This window comes from Nymphaea colorata, chromosome 9 (assembly GCF_008831285.2).
Source record: "Nymphaea colorata isolate Beijing-Zhang1983 chromosome 9, ASM883128v2, whole genome shotgun sequence".
NCBI classification, from domain to species: Eukaryota; Viridiplantae; Streptophyta; class Magnoliopsida; order Nymphaeales; family Nymphaeaceae; genus Nymphaea; species Nymphaea colorata.
Window position 1 is genome coordinate 9,828,158 of NC_045146.1, and position 23,634 is coordinate 9,851,791.

At 39.5% G+C, this 23,634-nt stretch overlaps 1 protein-coding gene across 3 annotated transcripts in view; it reads left to right on the plus strand.

Moving 5' to 3' along the window:
* The window catches only part of LOC116260437 (glucosidase 2 subunit beta), a 45,109-nt gene that overhangs the window by 10,972 nt on the left and 10,503 nt on the right, over positions 1–23,634 (plus strand). Inside the window, exons 5-12 of one of the 3 annotated variants that reach the window (XR_007574223.1) lie at positions 4,328–4,500; positions 13,537–13,626; positions 14,571–14,892; positions 15,566–15,670; positions 15,781–15,882; positions 16,191–16,248; positions 16,346–16,414; positions 18,685–18,787. Coding sequence is in view for 2 of the 3 variants with exons in the window: in XM_031638778.2 (XP_031494638.1) it covers positions 4,328–4,500; positions 13,537–13,626; positions 14,571–14,892; positions 15,566–15,670; positions 15,781–15,882; positions 16,191–16,248; positions 16,346–16,414 (919 nt within the window). In the remaining variant the exon portion in view is untranslated. The remainder of the gene's footprint in view (positions 1–4,327; positions 4,501–13,536; positions 13,627–14,570; positions 14,893–15,565; positions 15,671–15,780; positions 15,883–16,190; positions 16,249–16,345; positions 16,415–18,684; positions 18,788–23,634) is intronic. The other 2 variants (XM_031638778.2, XM_031638779.2) reach the window with 2 other exon arrangements.

Consider the following 23,634-nt stretch of genomic DNA (forward strand, 5'->3'; position numbering starts at 1 on the left):
ACAGACGAAAATGTCTCAAAGAAGTCAACCCCATACGTTTGTGTATATCATTTAGCGACAAAGCAAGCTTTAAACCGTTCAACTGAATCATCAGAATGATACTTGATGGTAAATACCCATTTGGAGCCAACCACATCACAATGCATTGGTGGATCCACCAAGTCCCACGTCTCCCTATAAAGTCTCCCTATAAATAAGAGCATCCATTTCCTCCTGCATGGCTGGCCTCCACCGTGAATCTAATAAGACTTGATGGTGAGAAGACGAGATAATGTGACTAGACATAGCCCGATCAAACTGCACCAAATTTGTACTCAGATAGTAGAGAGCAATGTTGTAAAACGTGTATCGTAAGCCGTATCGGTCGGGCTTTAAGATACGCCGTATCGTAACGTATCGTAACTGTATCGTAAATTTTTAAAAAATAATAATAATAAATCAGAAAAAATTAAAAAAAATCGGAAAATTCATAAAAAAAATCAGAAAAAATTAAAAATAATAAATTCTTCATAGAAAACATGTTTTGGTCTTTTAGATAATGATAGACTTATTATTTTGCTAAATGCTATAAACTTACGCGTTCACGCGGACGGTTCATCATTCATTCTTCATAGACATCAAAATTCATAACAATATTATTCTTTTTCATCTTCATCTTCATGGTTTAGAAAAACCCCTTTCCTTCCAATGGGAATCAGCCACCCATGCACAAATCCATGGTTTAATAGATGATTTCACAATGGAAATCGATGATTTCCCTCTAAGGCGGTACAATCTATAGATTAGAAATGAAGAAGGGGTGAGTTTTTATAAAAAAAAACTCGAAAAAATGGTTTCAATCCCCCTTTTTAGAGATCAGCCCGTATCGTACGATACGGGGGCTCGTATCGCACGTATCGTACGATACAGGTACGATACACCCCCATTTACGATACAGGGGGTGTATCGTATCGTATTTTGTAAATGATACGGCCCCGTATCGTACGATACGTACAACACTGGTAGAGAGAATTAAAAATTAGATGTAGTGTGCATTGTTGCTTGCCCTTGCGAATAGCAATAGGTAGATCATCTGTGGAGTAGTCATCATTTAAACCTGAGTCAGTCTTATCAGTGGAGCTTACCTCTTGAGAAGGTGCTGGTGGGTGGTTTGGGGAGGAAAAATGTTCGTGACGACGAGTGTAGACTAAGGGAGGATCAAGGAAACAATCATGTGACATAGGTGGAGAAGGGGGAATTGACTCAAGTGACACAGGAGGAATAAGAAGAGGAATAGAAACTGACATCTCAGACGTAGAGGGACTAGGACTCAAAGAATGTAACATCCGCATTGATAATCTCTTTCTTTGTCTGGGGGTCAAAGCACTTATAGCCTTTTTGATTGGTAGAATGTCTAATAAATACACATTTGATGGCTTGGGCAGCAAACTTGTTTTTGTTAGGGCCTAGGGCGTGTGCAAAACAGGTGCATCCAAATACTTTGGGAGATATATGAAATAATGAACGATCTGGATATAAAATTTAAATGGGAATGCGTTCTAAATAGAGTCCCTCACATTCAGGGCTGCCATCAATCATCTTTCCAGTTAGTAAGTCTTGAAAAGAACATGAACTAGGGTAAAAAATGACTCTACATTGTAAATCACTAGCCAGTTGCTTAACATATAACAAATTAACAGGGAATCAATGAACATATAGCACATGTGTAATGGTGCTTGAGTGTGAGAGGTAAATATCATTGCTGCCCAAAACAGGGGACAACTTGCCATCAGCTAGTCGGACATCTTGTCGAGTAGAGAATCTGATGAAGGAAGAAAACATCTGCGGCTGATTACAACAGGGCTTGGATGCTCCTGAATCTATCATCTACATCATACCTAGGTCATCGGTAGGGGCACCAATGGAGAAGGTTGAGTTTACTGCTAATGTGGTGGCAGATCTCTAAACAAGAACAAGATCATATTCATTTTTACTTAAGTGAATATGACGTGGGTGTAAGAGAATCAATAGAAGACCCAACCATAGATATAGTCGCCTTCGAGAAAGCTGCTTGGGATGAAGAAGACCCTTTGGCTGCAGTGATTCTACCTCCACCACCCTCGGATAGACTAATAGAATGAAGATGAGGATGCTTATCCTAACAAATGGCCCAATTTGCCATAAAATGTACATTGAAACCTGCCACGTCCTGCACCGCGGCTTTACCACGTCCTCTAGCTCCAACATAAGGACTATGGCCACGTCCTGCACCACGATTTTACCATGTCCTCTAGCTCCAACATAAGGACTATGGCCACGTCCTCCTGATATCACAAGTGCAGATTCTGGCGTATCATGCGTAGGCTGAGAAAGAGTGACTGCAAGACGACTCAATCTATTATATGTGTCTGCTAATCTGGAAGATCATTGCCTGTGAGGATTTGAGACTTTGCCACAGAGTACTTTGAAGATAACCCAGATAGAAACTTTGCTACCATACTAGTTTTAAGGTGTGATGCATAGCAATGTTTGCAAGACAGACAAAGAGCTTTTAACCATTCATATGCAGCAATTAATGTAGCAAAATATTGTGACAGGTCTTGATCTCCTTGCCGTATGTTACAAAGCTCCTCTTCCAGTTGTAGAATCTTAATAACATTAGTAGCATGAAAATATGTCTTCTTCAAGAAAGACTCTATATCTTTAGCCCTGGTGTAGTATGCAATTGTTGGAGCTATACGGGACTCTACACTGTTCATAATCCATGACATTACAATGTTATTATCTTCATCCCACAGAGCATATTTCCTCTTTTTCTCAGGAGGTTCATCTTCTTCAAGAATATATTTCTTCCTATGACCAGCCACAGACATCATAAACACCCTAGACCAGATTTCATAGTTTGAACCATTAAGTTTGATCGTGGTTCCATATGAGAAAGAATTTCCAGCCATCTTGTAGTCATTAGAACCCTCAAACATATTACCATTAGCCATAGCAAAACCCCACATAGAATTTTTCGCACAATATATGTATGTATAAGATGCAACAGTCAACAACAGTCGAGAAAGGTATCTCTACGGACCACAGAAATATTAAACCAAATATAATAAGCTGGGCAACACAAAAGGATCACAATCACTAGTCCTGAATCAAACCTGAACCGTCTAACAAGAGAAGATACCACCTTATTACTGTTTCAGCCGATGACTGCTGCAGCCCAGTCTTAGTGATCCCATATACGACTGCACATAGGACTAGCAATTTTAACCACCATTCACGTATGGCAGATCAATTCTGCTATACTGCTCCACGTGATCATCTGATTACTTCTTAACCAATGTCCACATATGGCAGATCACTGCTACAATACTCTAATCATCATCCACAGCCAGCATATTCTGATCACGCTTGAAACTGCATCCACGAACAGTAGAAAAATATTTTCCTGCTCCACACGATCCACATGAGGATCTGATCACACCTTCCACACAGGCGTGATCAGGTCCTCCATGCAGCAAGGTCTATCCTCTTATCTCCTCTTTGCTGATTGAGATAGATGACAATAGAAGATAAGAGGAAAAGAGATAAGAAGATGCCGGAGAAGAGGGAACAAGTCGCCAGAGAGAGGTGCCCCGGAAAATCTGCTTGGCTGCCAGCGTTAGGTCGTTCTTGGCTCTGATGCCATGTTACGATCAGAGAGAGAGAGAAGCCAAAAAGATGTCCTTTACGTAACCCTAATCTCAAAGTTAAAGAGATTAGGGCTGGCGATACAATAATTACAAATTCAGTCCAAGAAACATAAGAAAATATTTAAAGACCTATTCTCCAACTTTCTAATATTGCAGAATCACTCTAATCGACTGTCTATAGTATTTAACAATGCCACGATACACAAGCTGTTTGCGATACAGGTGGTGTATCGTGTCGTAAATCTAAAAAGTGATGATATGCATCGTACAATACAGCCCCGTATGCACCATATGATACAGCCCCGCATCGTACGATACATACAACACTAAATATGCGATTTTTTTTTCGTGTTGTTTTACAATCATTGTTGATCTGATGTATGGGTGAGTATTATTAACCTCTTGGTCCTCTTATTCTCTCCCCCCTTCCCCCATTGTTTTCTTTCTTTAGTTTTGTCTTTTGAAGGAACAGCAGTCTCATTTTGAACAACGGATACATAATGATTGTGAAAGTAAGCAACGTTGCACTGTGTTGATGATAGGTTATGCCAAAATAGCAAAAACATACAAATGCAATTAATTGGAGCTGCGGTTTTGAAATTTCATGATCTCAAACCATGATTTCTGTTTCTTTTTTTGTTTTTATTCTTTTGTAGAGAACAAGCAACAGATCGAAAAAGCTGAAGAGGAGGAGCGCTTAAAGAAGGAAAAAGAAGCAGAGAAGTTAAAAGAAACTGGGAAAAAAGTAGAGCAAGTAAATGAACTAGAGGAAACTCCACCTGCGACACCTGATGAGGCGGTAAGAGGATCACCTGAGTCACCTGATCAGGTTAGGTTTCTCACTTAATATGCTGTTTCAGTTTCGTGGCTGCACTATTTTGGCCCATAATTTAGTTACGGCCTGGGCTGTGTTTGGAAGGGAGGTGTCCTAACAATTTTTGATTGAATATAAAGAATCCTGACCTTATTGTTGGTTGTCAAACCACTGACTAGTCGGCCTAGTCAGTGGTCAACTAGGCCTTGGCCTGAAAGTCACCAAGGCCTAGTTGGGTGTCTAGATCATTGACTGCCTAGTTGGTAGGGTGGTTTACGCTCATGCTTTTATATCTGTGTTTTTTTATCTTTCTTTTAGAGTAGGATAACTTATAAAAAGTTTAAAAACCATTGTAAAAGTTAGATGTGCCATATAATTCTTTATTTTTCTCCGTCTGGGTTTGGATGGGAAAATCCTCTGGCCTCTCATAGCATACTGATGCATTGCACTAGACAGTGTTCAGTCACACCCACCCGATGCAATGTGGCAGGTGATTGTGATTGGACGGAGCTCAAGATGGCTTGGGGGTTATGTGTATATATATATATATATATATATATATATATATATATATATATATATATATATATATGATTTACTCATTTATTTTTTCATGTTTTTTAATAGTCTGCTTTTAGATCCTTATGTTAATTTTATTTTAGTCAAATAAGGTGGACTGACTGGTGGTGACTAACCTTCTTAGGGCCTTGAGTTATCTGCCTCTGAATTTCAATTTTGATAACTTAGGGTTGCCTCCAAGTTTCCTGCCAGCTGTGGTATAAGCACGATGGAGATCGGTTTGCGACTTAGAAATTTTGTACTAGTAATCTGACTAAGGCCTGGCCTACTTAGGGTAAGGACTAGGAGGCACTTAAAGCTACCCCTGCCTGATGCCTGCCCATGAACAGTTTCAAAATTTATGGAGGTCTAGGTTTGCAACATTGTAATCATTTCAATTTTTCAAATTCTTTGGCCCAACCTAGTCTGCCCATGTACAATTTTACAATAATTACCGTTTATCCTTGATTCCCTTTCACAACAGTTGTAACGGCAGGTTGTTGTCATCACTTATGTGGTGGCTTATTTTTTTCCACCTATATCTGGATCAAAGGATGCAATAAATTGTTGAGGATATGGCATGAACCGAGTTGTAATTGTGGGAGTCCAATTTTTATCTGTTTGTGAGAATCTCCTGGAGATGTAATAAATTGCATTTCATTCACCGTGTAATAAAAGACATCTTTTTCCTTAGGGGAATATCTGATTTGATGTGTGTTCTACAAAGTCACAGATTTTACCAATATTTTGAAAGTATCTTGATACTGTTGTCGTTTTGAATCCAGCAATTAATATTGGCAACATAACCTGATGTAATCAAAATATTGTGGAAAATGAAAGTATCACAATATTATTTTGGTATTATCCAGTGACATTCTCAGTATTTTCCTGAGGCATTGAAGTTCTTTTTTGATCACATGTGTTTTTTATCTTTTGTTTCTTTTATGTTAAAAAACCTTTCTGCTGTTTTTTATTTTTTCACAAGAAAAATGGGACAAAAATGTATTATTTCATCCTTTTTTTTGTGTTTTTATAATCTTCTACTTTTAAAGTTTCCAACAGTTTCCAGAGAAAAACCACATCTTAAAAAGAGAAGTTTCCAAATTGAATGATATTGGTGGCTATTTTGTCTATTTGACTACGTGAATAATCTAGGTAGCAACTTTTTTCCCAAGCAATTGGACGTTACATTTTCTGAATGAACTGTGCACCTATTAAGGCCAGGTCCTCAAACATGGGAATTTAAATCCCAAATTTAGAAAAAAGAGCAAACTCCATCTTTTCCCCACCTTTCCTTCTTCTAGGATGTGAAATTTGGATTAAGCTCTTTTCACCTTAACAATGTATTGTTAGGAAACTAGGTAACTGATATAGTTTAATTTTCTGATCATCTATTACTATAATGTTAATAGCTTGTACTATTAGCAATTGCTTGCTGGCATAATTAATATGACCACCTGCGGCTGCCATGACTATCATGATTACCACCACAACATGCAACTGCTACAAAATAGTGTTACTACTGTTTTATCTAACTAAAATAATCATATTCCGACTGTTCTTGCCTTTCTTGGTATTTAATATTAATGCAAAGGTAGTGGAGACTTAATCTAATAGTAAACTTTTTCAACTCGTGAAAAATCATATTGCTTTTGTAAGAAATTCTTTTGCAAAGAATTGATTGTATATCTGGGTTGTCTAGGTGCCACCTAAGCGTGAGTCCACACCCATCTCCTAAGTCCACCGCTTAGGCAAGGGGATATGTGCTGCTGCCTAGGCTGGCACCTAGGTTGGCCTAGGCACCAGCATGCCTAGTCCATGGGAAAAAGAAAAGTCTTCCCTTCCAATTGAAGTTTCTTAATTAGTTATGGAACACAATTTTGAAAACTGTTAAAGATTTATTTCTGATTGTGGAAACTGAAAAGGTTCCACAAACAAATTAGTATATACAGATACGAAGGAGCTGCATAATGAGCAACCCCTTCATTGTTAGTATGGTTATGTACTTATATGTATTGTTACTGTTTTGTAGTTATATGTATACTATTATGTACTATTAGCCTTTTTTTGTTATATTACGTGTTCTTTAAGTATAATTTGCTATAATTGTGATATTATATAACTTATATATAAATATATTATGTAAACAGTTTATCTGTTTTATATATGTTTCTGTTTCTGATTTCAGTTTGAATTGTTAATTGGTTATGTTTCTCTTTCTGTTATATGACTGTCTCTGAAGTCATTTCTGTTATATACTAATAGTATATATGATTGTTTCTGATTTCTAATTTCTAATAATATATATACTGTAAGTCTGTAATATACTGTAACATGTTATAGCTGTTTCTTGTAATATGATTTAACCATTAGTAGACTGTTATATGTATTCTGTTTATGATTCATATCATGTATTCTGTTTTAGTTCATAATACAGTCTGTATTACTGTTTAGACTTTAGAGTCTTTAGTCTGTTATAGAGATTAGATTTAGTTTGTTTTTTTGTTTCTTTAGATTACATTTAATGAGCAATGTTAAACTTCGTCTATTGATTTTGCATATTCAATGAAGTCAACAATTAATTTTTGATTGTTTAAATTGATTATGCTTGTTATATTACTGCCCTCCACATTTCAAATATTAATAATAATTAATCAAAATAACTTGGCATATTAACATAACTAAAAAAAAAAAATTGGTTGCCTTTTTTGCCTAGGCCGCCACCTGGGGCCCAGGCAGCCCCTTGGCCTTGACAACATGTTTAAGTTGATTATGCTTGTTATATTAGTACTCTCCACATTTCAAATATTAATAATAGTTAATCAAAATAACTTGGCATACTAACATAACTAGAAAAAAAAAAAATTTCATCGCCTTTTTCTGCCTATGGCACCAGGCAGTGCCTTGGTGCCTTGACAACGTAGGTGTACATGCATAATTTCTTAAGGTTAGTTTTAATAACTTGGACAGCATATCTCACCTTCTTGGTGAATTTGTCAGGTGGATCTTACCCTATAGTAGAAACAGAAAGAATCTATTGATATTGATCTGGTTGACATAGGTATAAGAAACCATAAAAAGTGGTATGTCGTTTAGGAAACAACCTTTTTAGTTTCCAAATAATTTGCCTTGCTAATTGTTAGAATATCTTGTGTAAGGGAACCGGGTCTGGATATGGACCCGGTCCCATGGGCACGGGAACCGAGAGTGGCTCGGTACCCTAGGTGGGTTTCCCCCTTATAATCCCACTTAGTGTTGTTTTGTTGATTAAGTGGAATATATTTTTCTCTCTCCTAGGGTTGCGGTTTTGCCCCTAGGTTAGAGCTTCTCCGTGGTTTTTCACCTCTTCTTGAGGTTTTTCACGTATATCGTGTGTTTCTTCTCTTTTCCTCTCTTCCGTTACATATTTCTTCATGGTATCAGAGCTACCGTGTGTGGGTTTTGCTCTGTGATCGTGTGTTTCCATCGTTTCTGCCGCTGGTCGTCTCCCGCCGTCGCCGCCTGTTCCAGTGCCGCCGCCGCCAGTTCCAGCGCCGTCGCCGGCGTCATTTCCAGTGCCGTCGCCTTTCCTGCGTCGCCGGCGTCATCGTCGCCGTCGTCATTGCTGCCGCCGTCGCCTTTCCTGCATCGCCGGCGTCATCGTCGCCGTCGCCGCCGTCATTGCTGCTGCCGTCGCCTTTCCTGCGTCGCCGCCATCGCCGCCGTCATTGCTATCACCGCCAGTAATTCTTCCGCCTCCGTTGCCTCTTGTCTGTCGTCTCTGGTGCTGGGTATTGCTTCTCTTTGGTGATTGTGATGGCCGAAGCGATGACTCCTAAGATCGATGATGCCCTAGATACGGGCAGCAATACCAAGAGCGAGAACTTGCCTGTTCAAGTCACCTCCATCCGACTGAACAAGGACAACTATCTCTCTTGGTCTGCTGCCCTAGAAATCGGGATAACCAGTCGTGGTCGCCTGCCCTATATTACTGGGGAGAAACCTGCACCTTCAAAAACGGATCCGCGATGGGCGACTTGGGCGTTGGAAGATAGTCAGGTGAAAGTATGGATCATTAGTTCTGTTTCCGCAGATATTCAGCCTCTGATCTTGCGTAAATCGACTGCATACGACATGTGGACTGTGCTTGCGCGGATGTATGGCCGTAAGAAGAGAGTATTGCATACGTACCAAATCAAACGTAGCATCTACTCTCTTAAACAGGGTGACTTGTCTGTAGCTTCTTTCTTTGCAGCCCTGAAGACTAAATGGGAGGAACTAGACTACCATGTGAATGATGACTGGCATTGTGGTTCTGATCATGCCCTGTACTGGGACAAAGAATGGATGGACCGGACTTTTATTTTCCTTGGAGGCTTACGCGATGAATTTGAATCCATTAGGAGCCAAATTCTCAATTGTGAGGAGATTCCCGGGATTGAGGAGGTGTATGCCCGGGTGGAATCTGAGGAACAACGTCGTCAAGTTATACATATTGACTCCAGCCATGGGAGTTCCCCCTCAGCGTTTGTTAGCCGTGCCTCTGGGACTGGACAACGTTCTGTTCGACGTTGTAGTCATTGTAACAAGTTGGGGCATTCTGTGGATTTTTGTTGGGATATTCATCCTGAGAAGAGTCTTGTTCGTGTCGCCCTCCTTCTAGTCGGCGGGGTTCTTCTGTTCCTGACTCTAGTCAGGGTAGTTCCTCAACTGTTGAAAAATCAAAACTTTCCTCCGATCAAATCAAGGAATTACAAGCTTATATCAGTCGGCTGTCTACTACGCAAAAGGAAACTTCCACGTCCGAAGTAGCTAAATTAGCTCAAGCTCTTGTAGCCACAAGCGATCAAGGTAATCCCTCACTTGGTGATTGGATTGTTGACAGTGGGGCTACGCATCATATGACAGGGAATCCTAAGCTGTTTCAAGAATACCAATTGTCCTCAGGGCAGCAACGCGTGTCTATGGCTGACGGGTCTTCTATTTCTGTGGCTGGAAAAGGGAGTTTGTCCTTGTTGAATAAATATCATCTTCATAATGCTCTCCATGTTCCCAATATTCCTGTGAACTTCTTATCTGTCAGCAGTATTACCAGAGAACTCAATTGTAATCTAATCTTTTCTGCTGATCATTGTTCCCTGCAGGACTTGGTGACGGGGAAGAAGATTGAGATTGGTTCGGTTATTGATGGACTCTACAGACTGCCCGTGCAAGTTGCGTCTGCCTTGATCTCAGCCACTAGTGGACGGGTGTCAGGCATGAAAGACAGATCTACCATTATGTGATGGCACGAGCATCTTGGGCATCTTCCTTTCCAGTTGATCAAGAAGTTGTTTCCAAGGCTTTTTACTTCTGTTTCTATTGACTCTTTCTCATGTAAAGTTTGCCAGTTGGCTAAACATGTCAGGGCTTCGTACCCTATTTCTCTCAATAAAACCACTCGTCCGTTTGCTTTGGTTCACTCTGATGTTTGGGGTCCTTCGGGAGTACCCACTTGTCGTGGTTTTCATTATTTTATGACTCTTATTGATGATTACTCCCGTTGTACGTTCGTGTACCTGTTGAAAGAACGTAGTGAAGTTCCCATCATTGTCAAAAATTTTGTTGCATTTGTTGAGACTCAATTTCAGACCTCTGTTCAAGCTTTCCGCACCGATAATGCTCGGGAGTATGTCTCCCAATCTATAGATGATTTCTTGAGGAGCAAGGGTATTATTCATGAGACATCCTGTAGTTACACACCTCCTCAAAATGGCGTGGCCGAACGTAAAAATCGCCATTTATTAGAAGTCACCCGTGCCATTATGTTCCATAGGCATGTTCCTAAGCGCTACTGGGGTGATGATCTTCTCACTAGTGCCCATCTGATTAACCGTATGCCTACTCGTGTGTTGAATGGTCGTTCTCCCTACTCTGTTCTTAGGCCCACTCATAACCCTTGGCCTCTTACTCCTCGAGTGTTTGGGTGTACTTGCTTTGTTCATGACCATAGTCCAACCCTTAAGAAACTTGATCCTCGGTCCGTCAAAGCTGTCTTCTTGGGGTATTCTCCAACTCAGAAAGGATATAAGTGTCTTGACCCTACTACCTCCAAAATTTATGTCTCTCGGGATGTTACCTTTCATGAACATGAGGCGTATTTTCCTGTGAATCCTCTTCAGGGGGAGTGTATAGGGAAAAGTGTGGAAGAATATTCCTCAGACCAGCTGGTTCAGTTTATGGATTTTTTGGAGTACAAGGTCAGCCACAGTGTGACAGAGACAGTCAGAGGTGATAGCGACAGCCCTGTGCAAGGGAACTCTGTGGATGATCAGCCCACAGCCCGTGATCATCTGTTCGGCCAGGTGTACATCAGAAAGAAGACAGATGTGGTTGAAGATGTTGATGTAACCAATCCCAATCCTGTGAGTTCCCCGGATGACCCAAGTCCAATAGATGAAGAGCTTCCCATAGCCTTGCGCAAGGGAACCAGGTCATGTACTTCTCACCCTATTCAGAGATTTGTCTCTTATGCGAAACTTAGTAAGAATTACAAATGCTTTATTACATCCTTGTCTAAGTCTATGATCCCCAGGTGTGTGGAAGATGCCAGAGAGGATCCTAAATGGCTACAGGCCATGACAGAGGAGATGAATGCCTTGGCAAAGAACAGCACGTGGGAAGTTGTTGATATCCCCAAGGACACTCATTTAGTTGGTTCCAAGTGGGTGTTTAGTGTGAAGTACAAACCTGATGGTACTGTGGAAAGGTATAAGGCTCGCCTTGTTGCAAAGGGGTTCAGTCAGAAATATGGTATTGATTATCTTGAAACTTTTGCCCCTGTTGCCAAACTGAAAACCGTGAGAGTCATCTTAGCACTTGCTGTGCAAAAGAAGTGGAACCTGGACCAGCTTGATGTCAAGAATGCATTCTTGAACGGCCATCTAGAAGAAGAGGTCTATATGAGCATGCTCCTTGGATATGCCCAAAGCGAAAAATGTTGTCATCTCAAGAAAGCCTTGTATGGACTAAAGCAGTCTCCTAGAGCTTGGTTTGAAAGACTGAGGATAGTGATAAAGACTAATGGATACAAACAGGGAAATGGTGATCACACCCTATTCATTAAGCAGAGAAATAGTTTGGTGAGTCTCCTTCTTGTATACGTTGATGATATGATTGTCACATGTGACGATGAAGAAGAGAAAAAGAAGATGAAGGAGATGTTAGCTGCTGAATTTGATCTGAAAGATCTGGGTAAACTAAGGTACTTTTTGGGGATAGAGATTGCTCGATCAGAGACAGGGCTTGTTATGAGCCAAAGGAAGTACACTCTGGATCTCTTAAAGGAGACAGGTAAATTTGGATGTAGGCCCTTTCTAACTCCAATGGAGTCTGGTACGAAGATAAGCATCAAAACTGACAACATCCTGGATGAAGAAGGAAAAGGTCGGTATCAGAGGTTGGTTGGTAAGCTCATCTATCTTACCCTCACTCGCCCTGATATCACCTATGTTGTGAGTGTGTTGAGTCAGTTTATGCATGCTCCTACTGATTGTCACTGGAAGAGTGCAGAAAGAGTGTTGGGGTATCTGAAAAATGACCCAGGGAAAGGATTACTGTATACTCAGCAAGATCAACTTAATATTGAAGGATACTCTGACGCAGATTGGGCAGGGTGCACTGATACTAGGAGGTCTACCACAGGGTACTGCATCTTTCTAGGGGGTAACCTGGTTGTTTGGAGAAGTAAAAGGCAGGAAGTTTGTTCTAGATCCAGTGCTGAGGCTGAATACAGGGCGGTTGCTATGGGAGTTACAGAAATGCTATGGTTGAAGATCCTTCTAGCAGATATTGGAATTGAAATGGAAGAGAAGATGAACATGTACTGCGACAACAAATCTGCGATTAACCTTGCAAATAATCCCGTCCTGCATGACAGAACCAAAAACGTGGAGATTGATCGCCACTTCATACGGGAACGCATTGATTCAAAGGAGTTGATCTTGCCTTATATGAAATCTGAAGATCAAATTGCAAATGTTTTAACCAAAGCCTTATGTACATCTCAATTTGAAAAAAATGTGAGCAAGCTTGGCATGTTTGACATGTATGCCAAGCTTGAGGGGGAGTGTTAGAATATCTTGTGTAAGGGAACCGGGTCTGGATATGGACCCGGTCCCATGGGCACGGGAACCGAGAGTGGCTCGGTACCCTAGGCGGGTTTCCCCCTTATAATCCCACTTAGTGTTGTTTTGTTGATTAAGTGGAATATAATTTTCTCTCTCCTAGGGTTGCGGTTTTGCCCCTAGGTTAGAGCTTCTCCATGGTTTTTCACCTCTTGAGGTTTTCCACGTATATCGTGTGTTTCTTCTATTTTCCTCTCTTCCGTTGCATATTTCTTCACTAATAATAGCATTACACTAGTACAAGTCAATATTCTTACTTTTATAATCTACTTGAAATTTTGTTATTGGGTTTTATGCAGTCAATCTCCTAGATTTTGTTTCTTATAAAGCATTTTCTTTTCTAAAACAGCATGCAGTAGAAGATGCTGATTTCGGAAATGAATTTGAGCAAGATGGTAGTGATGTTAGCAACCAAGCTTCTGGTCTTAACGAAGTAAAGGTATAGTTCTCTCTCTCTCCCCAGTACATATATATATATATATATGTATATATAATGTCTTCTCGTGGTTCATGTTTCATTTCCCATTTCCCTTACTGATTTTCTCATACTGCTATGAATCATAGTTTATTGTAGTTTTTACCTTTTAATATGATCCTTTCAGGATTTTCTAGACTGAAATCTCTGCTGACTTCCACATGGTTCCTTTATTTTACCATGTATGTGTACATTATGGTTTATGAAGATTTCAAAATCAAGATTTGGGCCACTACAGGAGTACGTTTGTTGGCATTCTCAGCTTTTCTAGTGATTGGTTGTGTTTCTCTTGTAGCAAGGATCACATGTTTGTCATATGGAAAAGTGTCCTTGTTTTTCAGATTTCCAACTGTTTAGTCCTCTTTAATGTGAAATAATATTTGGCTTTTGAACTGAAACCCAAGAAGGAACTATAGACATGGCTTGGTGTTCCCCTAGGTCTTACAAAAGGGCTATTGCGTGAATTTTTTTCCTCTAGGCATTGAAAACAACCTTCACAGGCACATTGTTCACCAAGGTTGCTAATTCAGGTTTGAAGGTGGCCTCATTGTTGTTTTATGAGTTAGTCATTGTTCATTTCGCAGCCTCACCATCATAGCTGGGATGGACTTAACATTTAGCATTTTACTGTCCAGTTGAAGTATATGGACAAGCCTCTCTTGTTCCCTGTCAGATGATTGTGTTTCATCCTTGTCTCTTCCTTTTTTATTAGATTGTGTCATATACTTTTTATCCTTCAACAATTTTTTTTTTTGGGTAAAAAGGTTTAGTTGGATGTTACTTATATGAAGCAGTATTTAATGTTTATGACTTTAATGACCCATGAGGAGGGAAATCACAATACATTTTTGTTTCAAGTCTACGTTGCATGTGACTAAGATATGTTCTTATGCGATGATATTCTGAAGGAGGAAACTTTTGAGAACACAGAGAGCATGTCTAAAGAAGAACTGGGTCGTGTAGTAGCTAGTCGATGGACAGGACAACATTCAGATGACCACACTGAGGAACTGCATCATACTGGAGATATAGAGGATGATGATGATTCTGGTACTCCAGAAAATCGAAGTGATGACGAATATGATGGTTATCATTCAGACAGTGGGGGACATGACAGAACTTATGGGGATGACATGGAACCTGACAGTCTCGAAGAAGATGATGTCGAGGAGCATGTTGACCATGACATTTCAAGCAATTCTGACCTTGACGATGCCACTAAAATCTCAGGTTATTATTTCATATCCTTGTTTTCACTTTTGAGAAAGAGTGAGTTATTTTTACAATAAAACAAGTTTAAATAGTTAAATATGTATCAAGAAAGTGTCTCAGAAGTCTACATTGGCTTTAGGAATGTAAATTGTTGGGATTGGGTTTGAGATATTTTGTTGTTTTGGTGTACCAAATCTGACTGTATCCGAATTTTAATACACCTAGACTATCAGAATCCCAGTCCTTATATCCTTACTTGGCTCAAACACAAGGAAGCAAACCCTAGTGTACTCCTTTTGAGGCATCTTGTTGAAGGTGTTGGACTTGAGGTGTCTATCTGAAACTTGAATTTGCTAGACTTAAACTTGAATTTGCTACACTTGGATGATTTCTTGCATGCCAGCTGCTTAATCAGTGAAACAGGGAGTCTCTGTTATGGCTTCAAGTTGGTACTTTTATCCAAGTTTTTTAGTTTTATGCTTCATAACATGTTTTTCATGAGAAAATTTTGAGCCTTATCTACATTTTAGCAGCACAACTAACTCTTTATTTTATACATTTTGGTTTATCCATTCTTGATGTGTCATCTTGGTTTGATGGTTTTGTGCACCATACCATGTTTTTCATGAGAAAATTTTAAGCCTTGTCTACATTCTTAGTAGCATGGCTAACTATTTATTTTGTGTGTCAGATTTATCAGTTATTGGTGCGTCATCTTGGTTAGATAAATTCCGGCAGTCATTTCAAGCAGTTCTACAGTCACTTAAACTGTTCAAGACCCCAGTTAATACATCAGGTAAACATAATTGCATATTGATTTCTTTGAGCAATTTACTGCTAAATTCAGATGAAATTTTGCTGCTGAATCTTTAGACTAAAATTGTGGTTAATGAGTATATCAAACAGATGCTAGTCGAGTACGCAAGGAATATGATGATTACAGTGGGAAGTTACTGAAGATGCAATCAAGGATATCAAGCTTGTCTGAAAAGTTGAAGACCGACTTTGGTAAGTATACATGTTCACATAATGTTCGTTACATCTTTCTTTTTTGTTGCATGTAGGCACAAGTATCATGCTAGTGGCATTCTCCAATATTTTGGTATCATTTCCCCATGAAACCTTTGACCCGTGTGCTTACGGTGATTCATATGAATTCATTAGCTAATGGACATGAACATGTATGTTCATCTGTCTAGCACATGTGTGTACATGTGAAAGGGAGAGTACAATCTATCTTTCTTGATTCATTTCTGCAGAAGTCAATTCATTTTCAGGTAATACTTATTATATCTGACCGGTTCTGTATGATACAGGGCCAGAGAAGGAATTTTACTCTTTTTATGATTCTTGTTTTGAGAAAAAACAAGACAAGTATGGAACCTTATCTTTGCTTTGTGTTCCTTTCTTGTTAACCTTTACTGTTGTCTTCCTTTTCTATGTTTCATCCATTGTCTTTTCTTGTCCTAAGGTACGTTTACAAGGTATGTCCTTTTCAGCAAGCTTCCCAGGTGGAAGGTCATAGTACCACCCGGCTAGGGTAAGTTTTCCTACCTTACATTTTACATTTTTAATTTTTGACTTTCTTAGTCTTGTTAAGAAAAAACACTCTATTCAATAGGCTTCCATGTTTCGTTATGCACTATTATAGCTGTTCGGTGGGATACATTTACACCCTTAGTTGTTAAGGCATGGACTAGTCCATGCCTAGGCATGAGTCCACACCCGTCACCTAAGTCCATCACTTAAACGACATGTGATAGGCTATTAGGCTGGACTAGGTGCTAGCACTTCTAGGCCATTGGAAGGTGAAAAGTCACCTTCCCTTCAAATTAAGTCCTGTAATTTTATTATACACTGTTATACCATATATATTTATATTATATGCAGTTATATTATGTAATTTCTGTTCTTGAAGTACACTTTGCTGTACGTTAATTACATATCCTATATCAACTCATCAAGTGGAAGTCCCAGCCATACGTTAAGTACATATTCTATAGAACCAATGAATTTCTGTATATGTCTTATGTGCTCTTAAACATATTTTGTGGAACCTATGCCAGCCTTTTTACCCATGTTAAAACCTAGGTTTTTGGTAAAATGGCCACAGTTTTCTTGTTTAGTGCATGTCTAGTAACCAGAGAAATACGTGTGGACCTCACTTTTGCAACCTGAATACAGATTTATTTTCTCATTTGTGAGGGTGTTTTTGTGTGTTATATGTATATTATATGTTATATTTACAATCTGTTGTAAACTTGTAATGTATATTATATGTACTGATTTGATATGATTTTTGTTTGAAATGATTCAAATGAAATAGTCTGTAAGGTCTATAACTGAAATAGTTAACATTGTCTAGTATGTAAATTGTAAACAACACAATTTTCTTTTGCGTATCAAACTAAGGCATCAGCTAGAACATTACAACACAGTTTTCCAGTATGTAAACATGCTGGAAACGTACTGTTAATCTGTCATGTAAACAAGAACAGAACACTTTTTCATGTTTTACTCTTTGGCTTCACTTTACAAAGTATAATCATCCAATCAGGACAGAACAGAACAGAACAGTTTTTCAAGTTTTACTTGGAAAATAAGCTTATAGTTCAGTCAGTAACTATATAATTTTATTATGTAATGATTAACATAACTAAAAAAACAAAAAAAAAGTCGCCTTTTTTGCTTCGGCGCCTTGAAAACTAAGTTTACACCCAGAACGTGCATTTGCAGGTCCTTTGACCAGTATGAAATTGGTGAAATTCTTTGAACTCTCCAACCACAACTGCGCTTCCAATATAGTTGTTATTCTGCCTGTTTTCTCCCCCCTTGATCTTACTTTTGTTAAGAGAACTTGATCCAAGCATTGGAGTGAAAGCCGTGGTTCAGAATGTGCCGGCTAAGGGTTAAAAAAGGGTTCCCCCTAGGTTGCTTTTGAGCTTGCAGTTTGGCATGATTGATTGTTGCTGCTAAGATTGCCAATGTCGATGAAAACATGAGATATAGATACAAGGGATAACCCTTAGTTCTTAGGTTTTCTGGAACTATAATATGTTCTTTTAAAATTTAAACATGGTTTGATTTAAAAAAGTATAATTACTTTTCTGATGTCTTTTTTTTCATATTGCTTGAGTTATGCATGGTTGAAATTATTTCTAAGAAGTTTGTTAAGCTTCTGATGCAAGGCTGATATGTTGGGAACGGGTCTTGTAGAGAGGTCATTTTATGTCTGCTTTATTATGGATTAGTAGACCTTTTATTTTCTGATCGAGATTTGTTTTGGATCCAGATCCATATTTAGTCTATTTAAGAGGGACTTGTGATTCATTTGAATTTTATTGAAGATTAATGAAAACCTTAATCTCTTCTTTTAGGTTATTTCCTTCCTTTATTTATATGTTTTCTCTATGTTCCTCGATTTGCTTTTTTACTTGTCATTTAGATAGTAGTTTGCAGCGGGGATTAGAACTAACCCTCTAATCACTGCATCAGCTTCTGGTACTGAATTTATTTTTAGTTATGAAATACATGAACATTATGTTTGTTTGTGGACAAGTTTCAGATGAGACTTAAGCCCACATCATTCCTTAGAATGGAGATGGATCACAAATGGTACTATTAGTTCTTTCTAAAAATCTACATGATTTCTTGAAAACATCAGAAATGTCAGCCTGTGAACTCACTTGATACAAGACCTGAATGTGCAGAGGTTCAATGCGTGTCCTTTATATCATGTGTAGGGAGTTATAGATTTCTTTATAACATTTTTGTGTATGTCGCTTACGCAGCCTTAAGTAGTTGTTGCAGTTAGTATATGCTGAGGCATAAATTAGGTAGTACAGATGGAGTTGATGAGGAGGGACTGGACACATGGATTCATCTTCGTCTCCTTTCATGGGTTCAGTGAAAGGTTTGCTCCTATATCGATTTGGCTGTATAAGAAGCATGACAGTCTACTTCAGGATACTGTACTTGTATACCAACTTTGTCCTAGCATTTGTAAGAATCAACATATTGCAAATATGAATGTAAACAGTCGAAGAAAAAAACTCATAGCCAACTCACAATAATAAGCATTAAGGCCAAGACACCAAGTGATAGAGAATGAAGAAAATATTATTGATTCACAAAAGAAGTTGTAAAACAGAGCATACCTGTGACAAAGAATCAAGGTGATATACGTGCAACAAAGAATAAAGATCAGAGAAGACCTTTCAGAGAGGTAGCCATTGGACTAGCTCCAATGGCTAGATCCATCTCAGCTGCACCTGAAAATAAAAAGTCCAAAAACAAGGAAAGTAAAAATAATAAACATGTTACAACTTCCTATATACCAGTATAAACATTAAATGCACACACACACACACAGAGATCTATGAATCATAGTCAGTGAAATTTATACAAGTATTTAACGTATAATTTAAAATCCCTCCTCAAACTTATGGTGTGATCACTGCAAGTTGCCTAAAAGAAATTTAAATCTTGGTGGGCACAAAGGTTTGATGAAGAAATTAGCGAATTGAAATTCTGAAGGAAAATATGACAGATAGATTGTCTTCTTCGAAAACTTTTCACGATCGTAATGATAATCCATATTTATATGATTAGTACGCTTATGAAATTTGCGATTCTTAGCTGTGCATATAGAACTTTTATTATCACAGTGCAACTCAGTGGGCTCTTCTATTCTTGTTCCCATATCAAGCAGCAGTTGTCTCAGCCATACTATTTCCATAGTTTAAAATGCCGTTGAAATTAACTTACCACATGTACTGCATGGGCAATATTAGGATGAGTAATGCTAAGGTATATGAGTGATCCCACTATATTCCTATATGGTATAGGATTATCCAGAATTACACCATCATCAATCTTTATTTTAGAATCTTAGATCATGCCACCTGAGTTATGACTGAGTTAGCCAAGTCACAGGTTGGTTTAATTGATCATTGCTGCCCCTTTATGCGGCCTCCAACAGCATCGAGGAAGGCAACGACCTCTGCCCGCAGGTCTGTTGTGGCAGACCTGCATCATTCTTTATGTTTTTCCATTTAAAGGAGAAAAGGACCGTACAATTAAGAGAAATCTGATGGCCCTAAAAACGGTTGTGTGGGGTACGATGCAGTTGGCGTCATTCCTCATGTTATATGTTCCATGAAATTTTTACTGTATTACACAAGAGATGCATATGCATTTAATGTGATTGTAGTAAGATGTTACTGAAATTTGCTTCACATATACATATACAATATAATACGTATTATATACTGAGTTGACCTAGTGAGTCATGAGTCAATCTACTTTGAGTTCAGTCCCGAGTCATTGGGTTTTTGCTACTTTTGGGTTTTGATGATGACTCAGATCCTTTGGGGGTTGCTTGGCAGTGATAACATTTTGTGAGTGTTGCATACTTCTATTTCAAAGCTTGAGGTAGATTCATGAAACACTTGTTCTATATGAATATGTTACAGTCTAGGGTTCGGATTTGAAATCGGGTCTGTATCAGGTCTACTAGACTGACCCAGATGATTACGATCTATGTCACACGGACACGGCAAAATGGGCCACGTACCGGTGTCGACACTCTGACACCTGGATACCGACACTTGGACACGGCAGGATACGTTTTGGATCGGGTCTGGGTCAGACCCTATCCGAACCACTTTACTAACCCGACATTCTTTGTTTTGTTTGAGAATTTCTTTCTTATGACTTATGAGATTGGTGATGAACAATGTTTTGTTTGAGAATCTGAGACTTTCTTTCTTATGACTTATGAGATTGTAAGAGTGAATTATTAATTTAATGTTTTTTTTATTTTATTTTATTATCCTTTTTAATTTTTTAGAATATAAAATTCGCCGTGTCCGCGTATCCTAAAATTTTGAAAATTGTCGTGTCCGCGTACCCGTACCCGTACCCTTATCGTACCCGTACCTGTGTGACATAGATTACGATAAATAAGGGAATTGTGGGGGTCGTTAAGGGGATCAAAAGAAATTAGGTCTCTCCTCTGGTGAGGGAATTTCTCTAATTGGGTTATGGTAGTGCGTGTGAGTGAGTTTGGGTGGAATTACCAAGTATGAGGAGATAGATAGCAAGTGGTTGCTAACAAGGTATCAGAGCTAGAGGGCGGCAGAGAGAGTTACCACTCGCCATGGCAGCTGTGGAGCAACTCAATGGAAGGGGCTTAGGTCGGTAGATTATGGGAGAGTACCCTCGCAGGGATCAATCAGAAGTTGGACCAAGTGGACGAGAAGTTGCGATACTGCTAAGACAGCGGCGGATGAGGGTCTTGCTTGAAGAAAGGCTTCACGACATGAGCACTCGAGTATCTCCTGAAGATATCTTCACAACTTGGCAGCAACAAGGCCAAGAAAACTCCAGGATGACAGGGCGGAGATGCTGCCACCGCAAACCTACTGAGTGCATTCATTACTGTAGGGTCCAGCCTCCTACCACCACCAACCACAGTTCATGTTAGTGGCGACAAAACATCTATGTTCCATGAGACTCTTGGAATCTCCAATAATGAGGAGAAAGGCTCCCGGGCTCCATTTCTGCCATTGAGCCACTCTCAGTGTTGACCCACCTTGCAAAAGAAATTACGGTCAAGGGAGCAAGCAAGAAGGCCTTCTACAATGCCGCCTCTCAAGTGAGCAGATTCAATCGTCGGCTAGATCAGCGACATTGGTGTGTTGGTTCGACCACCCAAGGACTACGCTATCTTCATGTCAATAGCACCTACAAATCCAAGTATGCTTGAGTCTAGTGAAGTTTTTGTAGGAATCGAGCAATGAGGAAAGAGGAGCAGGCACGTATTGCAGCCAGGAAAACCTCCTTGGCTACAATCCAGGGGCGCCTTAAGGGTGTGGGTTTCTGCAGCCAAACCCATAGTCGTGGAGAGACTGCAGTAGCTGGATGGAACAATCAAAGAGATGCGCAACAGGGAGAAACAAAAGCTTAAGTAGAAAGGTAGCTGGAGTAGCAGGCGTGGAAGAAACTGACATAATTCGCATAGTAATGATGTGAAAAATTACAGTGACACATTGTTGGGTTCTTGTAGCCTTATTGTGTGCGAAGCAATACGAATCAATTCAATGAGAAAATGGAAAGGGGGAAGTCCTCAGTTGGAGAAACTCCCCTAGTATGGCGAACGTGGTCACTCAATTAACAACAAAAAATCATGGTTGAACCCTAGCTTTCATCTTCTTATTAAAGGTGATAATGACTTCATGTCAGGAGATGAGGTCCCTGTACCGCTCCTCAGTGGCTCTAGGATGGCATCTCTAACAAGCAAGGAACGAAAGATGGTCGCGGATGGAGTCTTCTATGTGGAGTTGAATGAGGTGCTGACGGAGGAAGGACTGGCAGCAGAGAACCCCTTCGTCCCTGCATTAGGGCACAAAGATGGCGACACTAAAGAATGGAAAGGGGGCTCAATAAGGCAGCCTGAGAAAACCCCTTGGAGCTGAGGAAGGCAGGGAGGCTCAAGGGAACAAACATCTAAGGTACTATTATTTGATATTATAATCAATTATCTTATTCACTTGGAGATTGACAATCAGGTTCCAGCGAAGGGTATGCTCCATGTCAGGTATACACCAACAACATGCCTTAGAGAATAAGGGAGGGCTGACTGGTTCATAAGGATGGGGAGAGGTTGTCGATGATTGCTCTTGCAATCCGTATCGATAGGAGGATGGTGGACACTGACCATAAACAACAAACTCTCAGTCTCAACACTAAGGACACATCGAAGGTTATAATGCTTGTTATTGAAGCTCAGATGTAGAACGTTGTGCTCTATCATGATATGCTGAAGATAAAAGCAGGCTTTTTTGCCACTTGCTCATCTCGTATGATTAGGGGGACATGTTCTTTGCACCAGCCACCCATGGCCAAAATGGATATTGAGATGAAAATATGCAATGACTGTATAATGATGGGAAAGGATTTTCATTTGATTGGCGCTTTATTGGATAAATTCTTGGAGTCATTCCAACATATTTTGGAGGAGCTTGTTTCCTTTGCAAGACCAGCATCTGTTGTATTGCAATCCTGAAATATTCTAGAAGGTGTTGATTTAGCTGGTTTTGTATTGGGAAAGCTTGGGTGGCCTAGTCAACGGAGGTTGCCCACCTCATCACCTACTTCTCTGCTGCAAGTGGTCACATCTCTAAGGGCTATCACTTCCCTATTGAAGTTATATGTTCATTTGGAGGATGGCCTTGTTACTTCAGCAGTTGAGTTTTGGTGAAGTTACACTTGGAATGTGATTACATTGCTGCCGCCATAACAGAAGCTGAAGCAAAAGTTCAGTTTGTGCACATGAAGCCCTGATTGATGCTCTGTAGGCATTAATTACAATTCTCCCTAGAGACATTCACATATTAATGATGAATGGCAATCCTATAGTTGGAGAGTCAGAAACAAGAATCATATTGGATTCTTTAGTGAACAAATTTCTTGACTATATCAATGAGCTTCTTGCAATAGGAATGCTAGCTCGCAGTCAGTGAGTTGTTTTGATTCACTGGAAGTGGTGCAGCTTGGATTTGTTGCTACTTATCCCCTACTACATAGTTAATAGTGGAGGTCACACCCTGCAAATCAAATGCGACTCTTAATCGAGTTCTTGTTGATGTCGTTGACAGCTTTGCAAATGCAAGTGAAGGTTCTTTCCTTCCTATGCTGAATCAATTAAATTTGTAATGGAGTTGCAATCTTCAGCTTGGGGCACAAGAATCACATGGG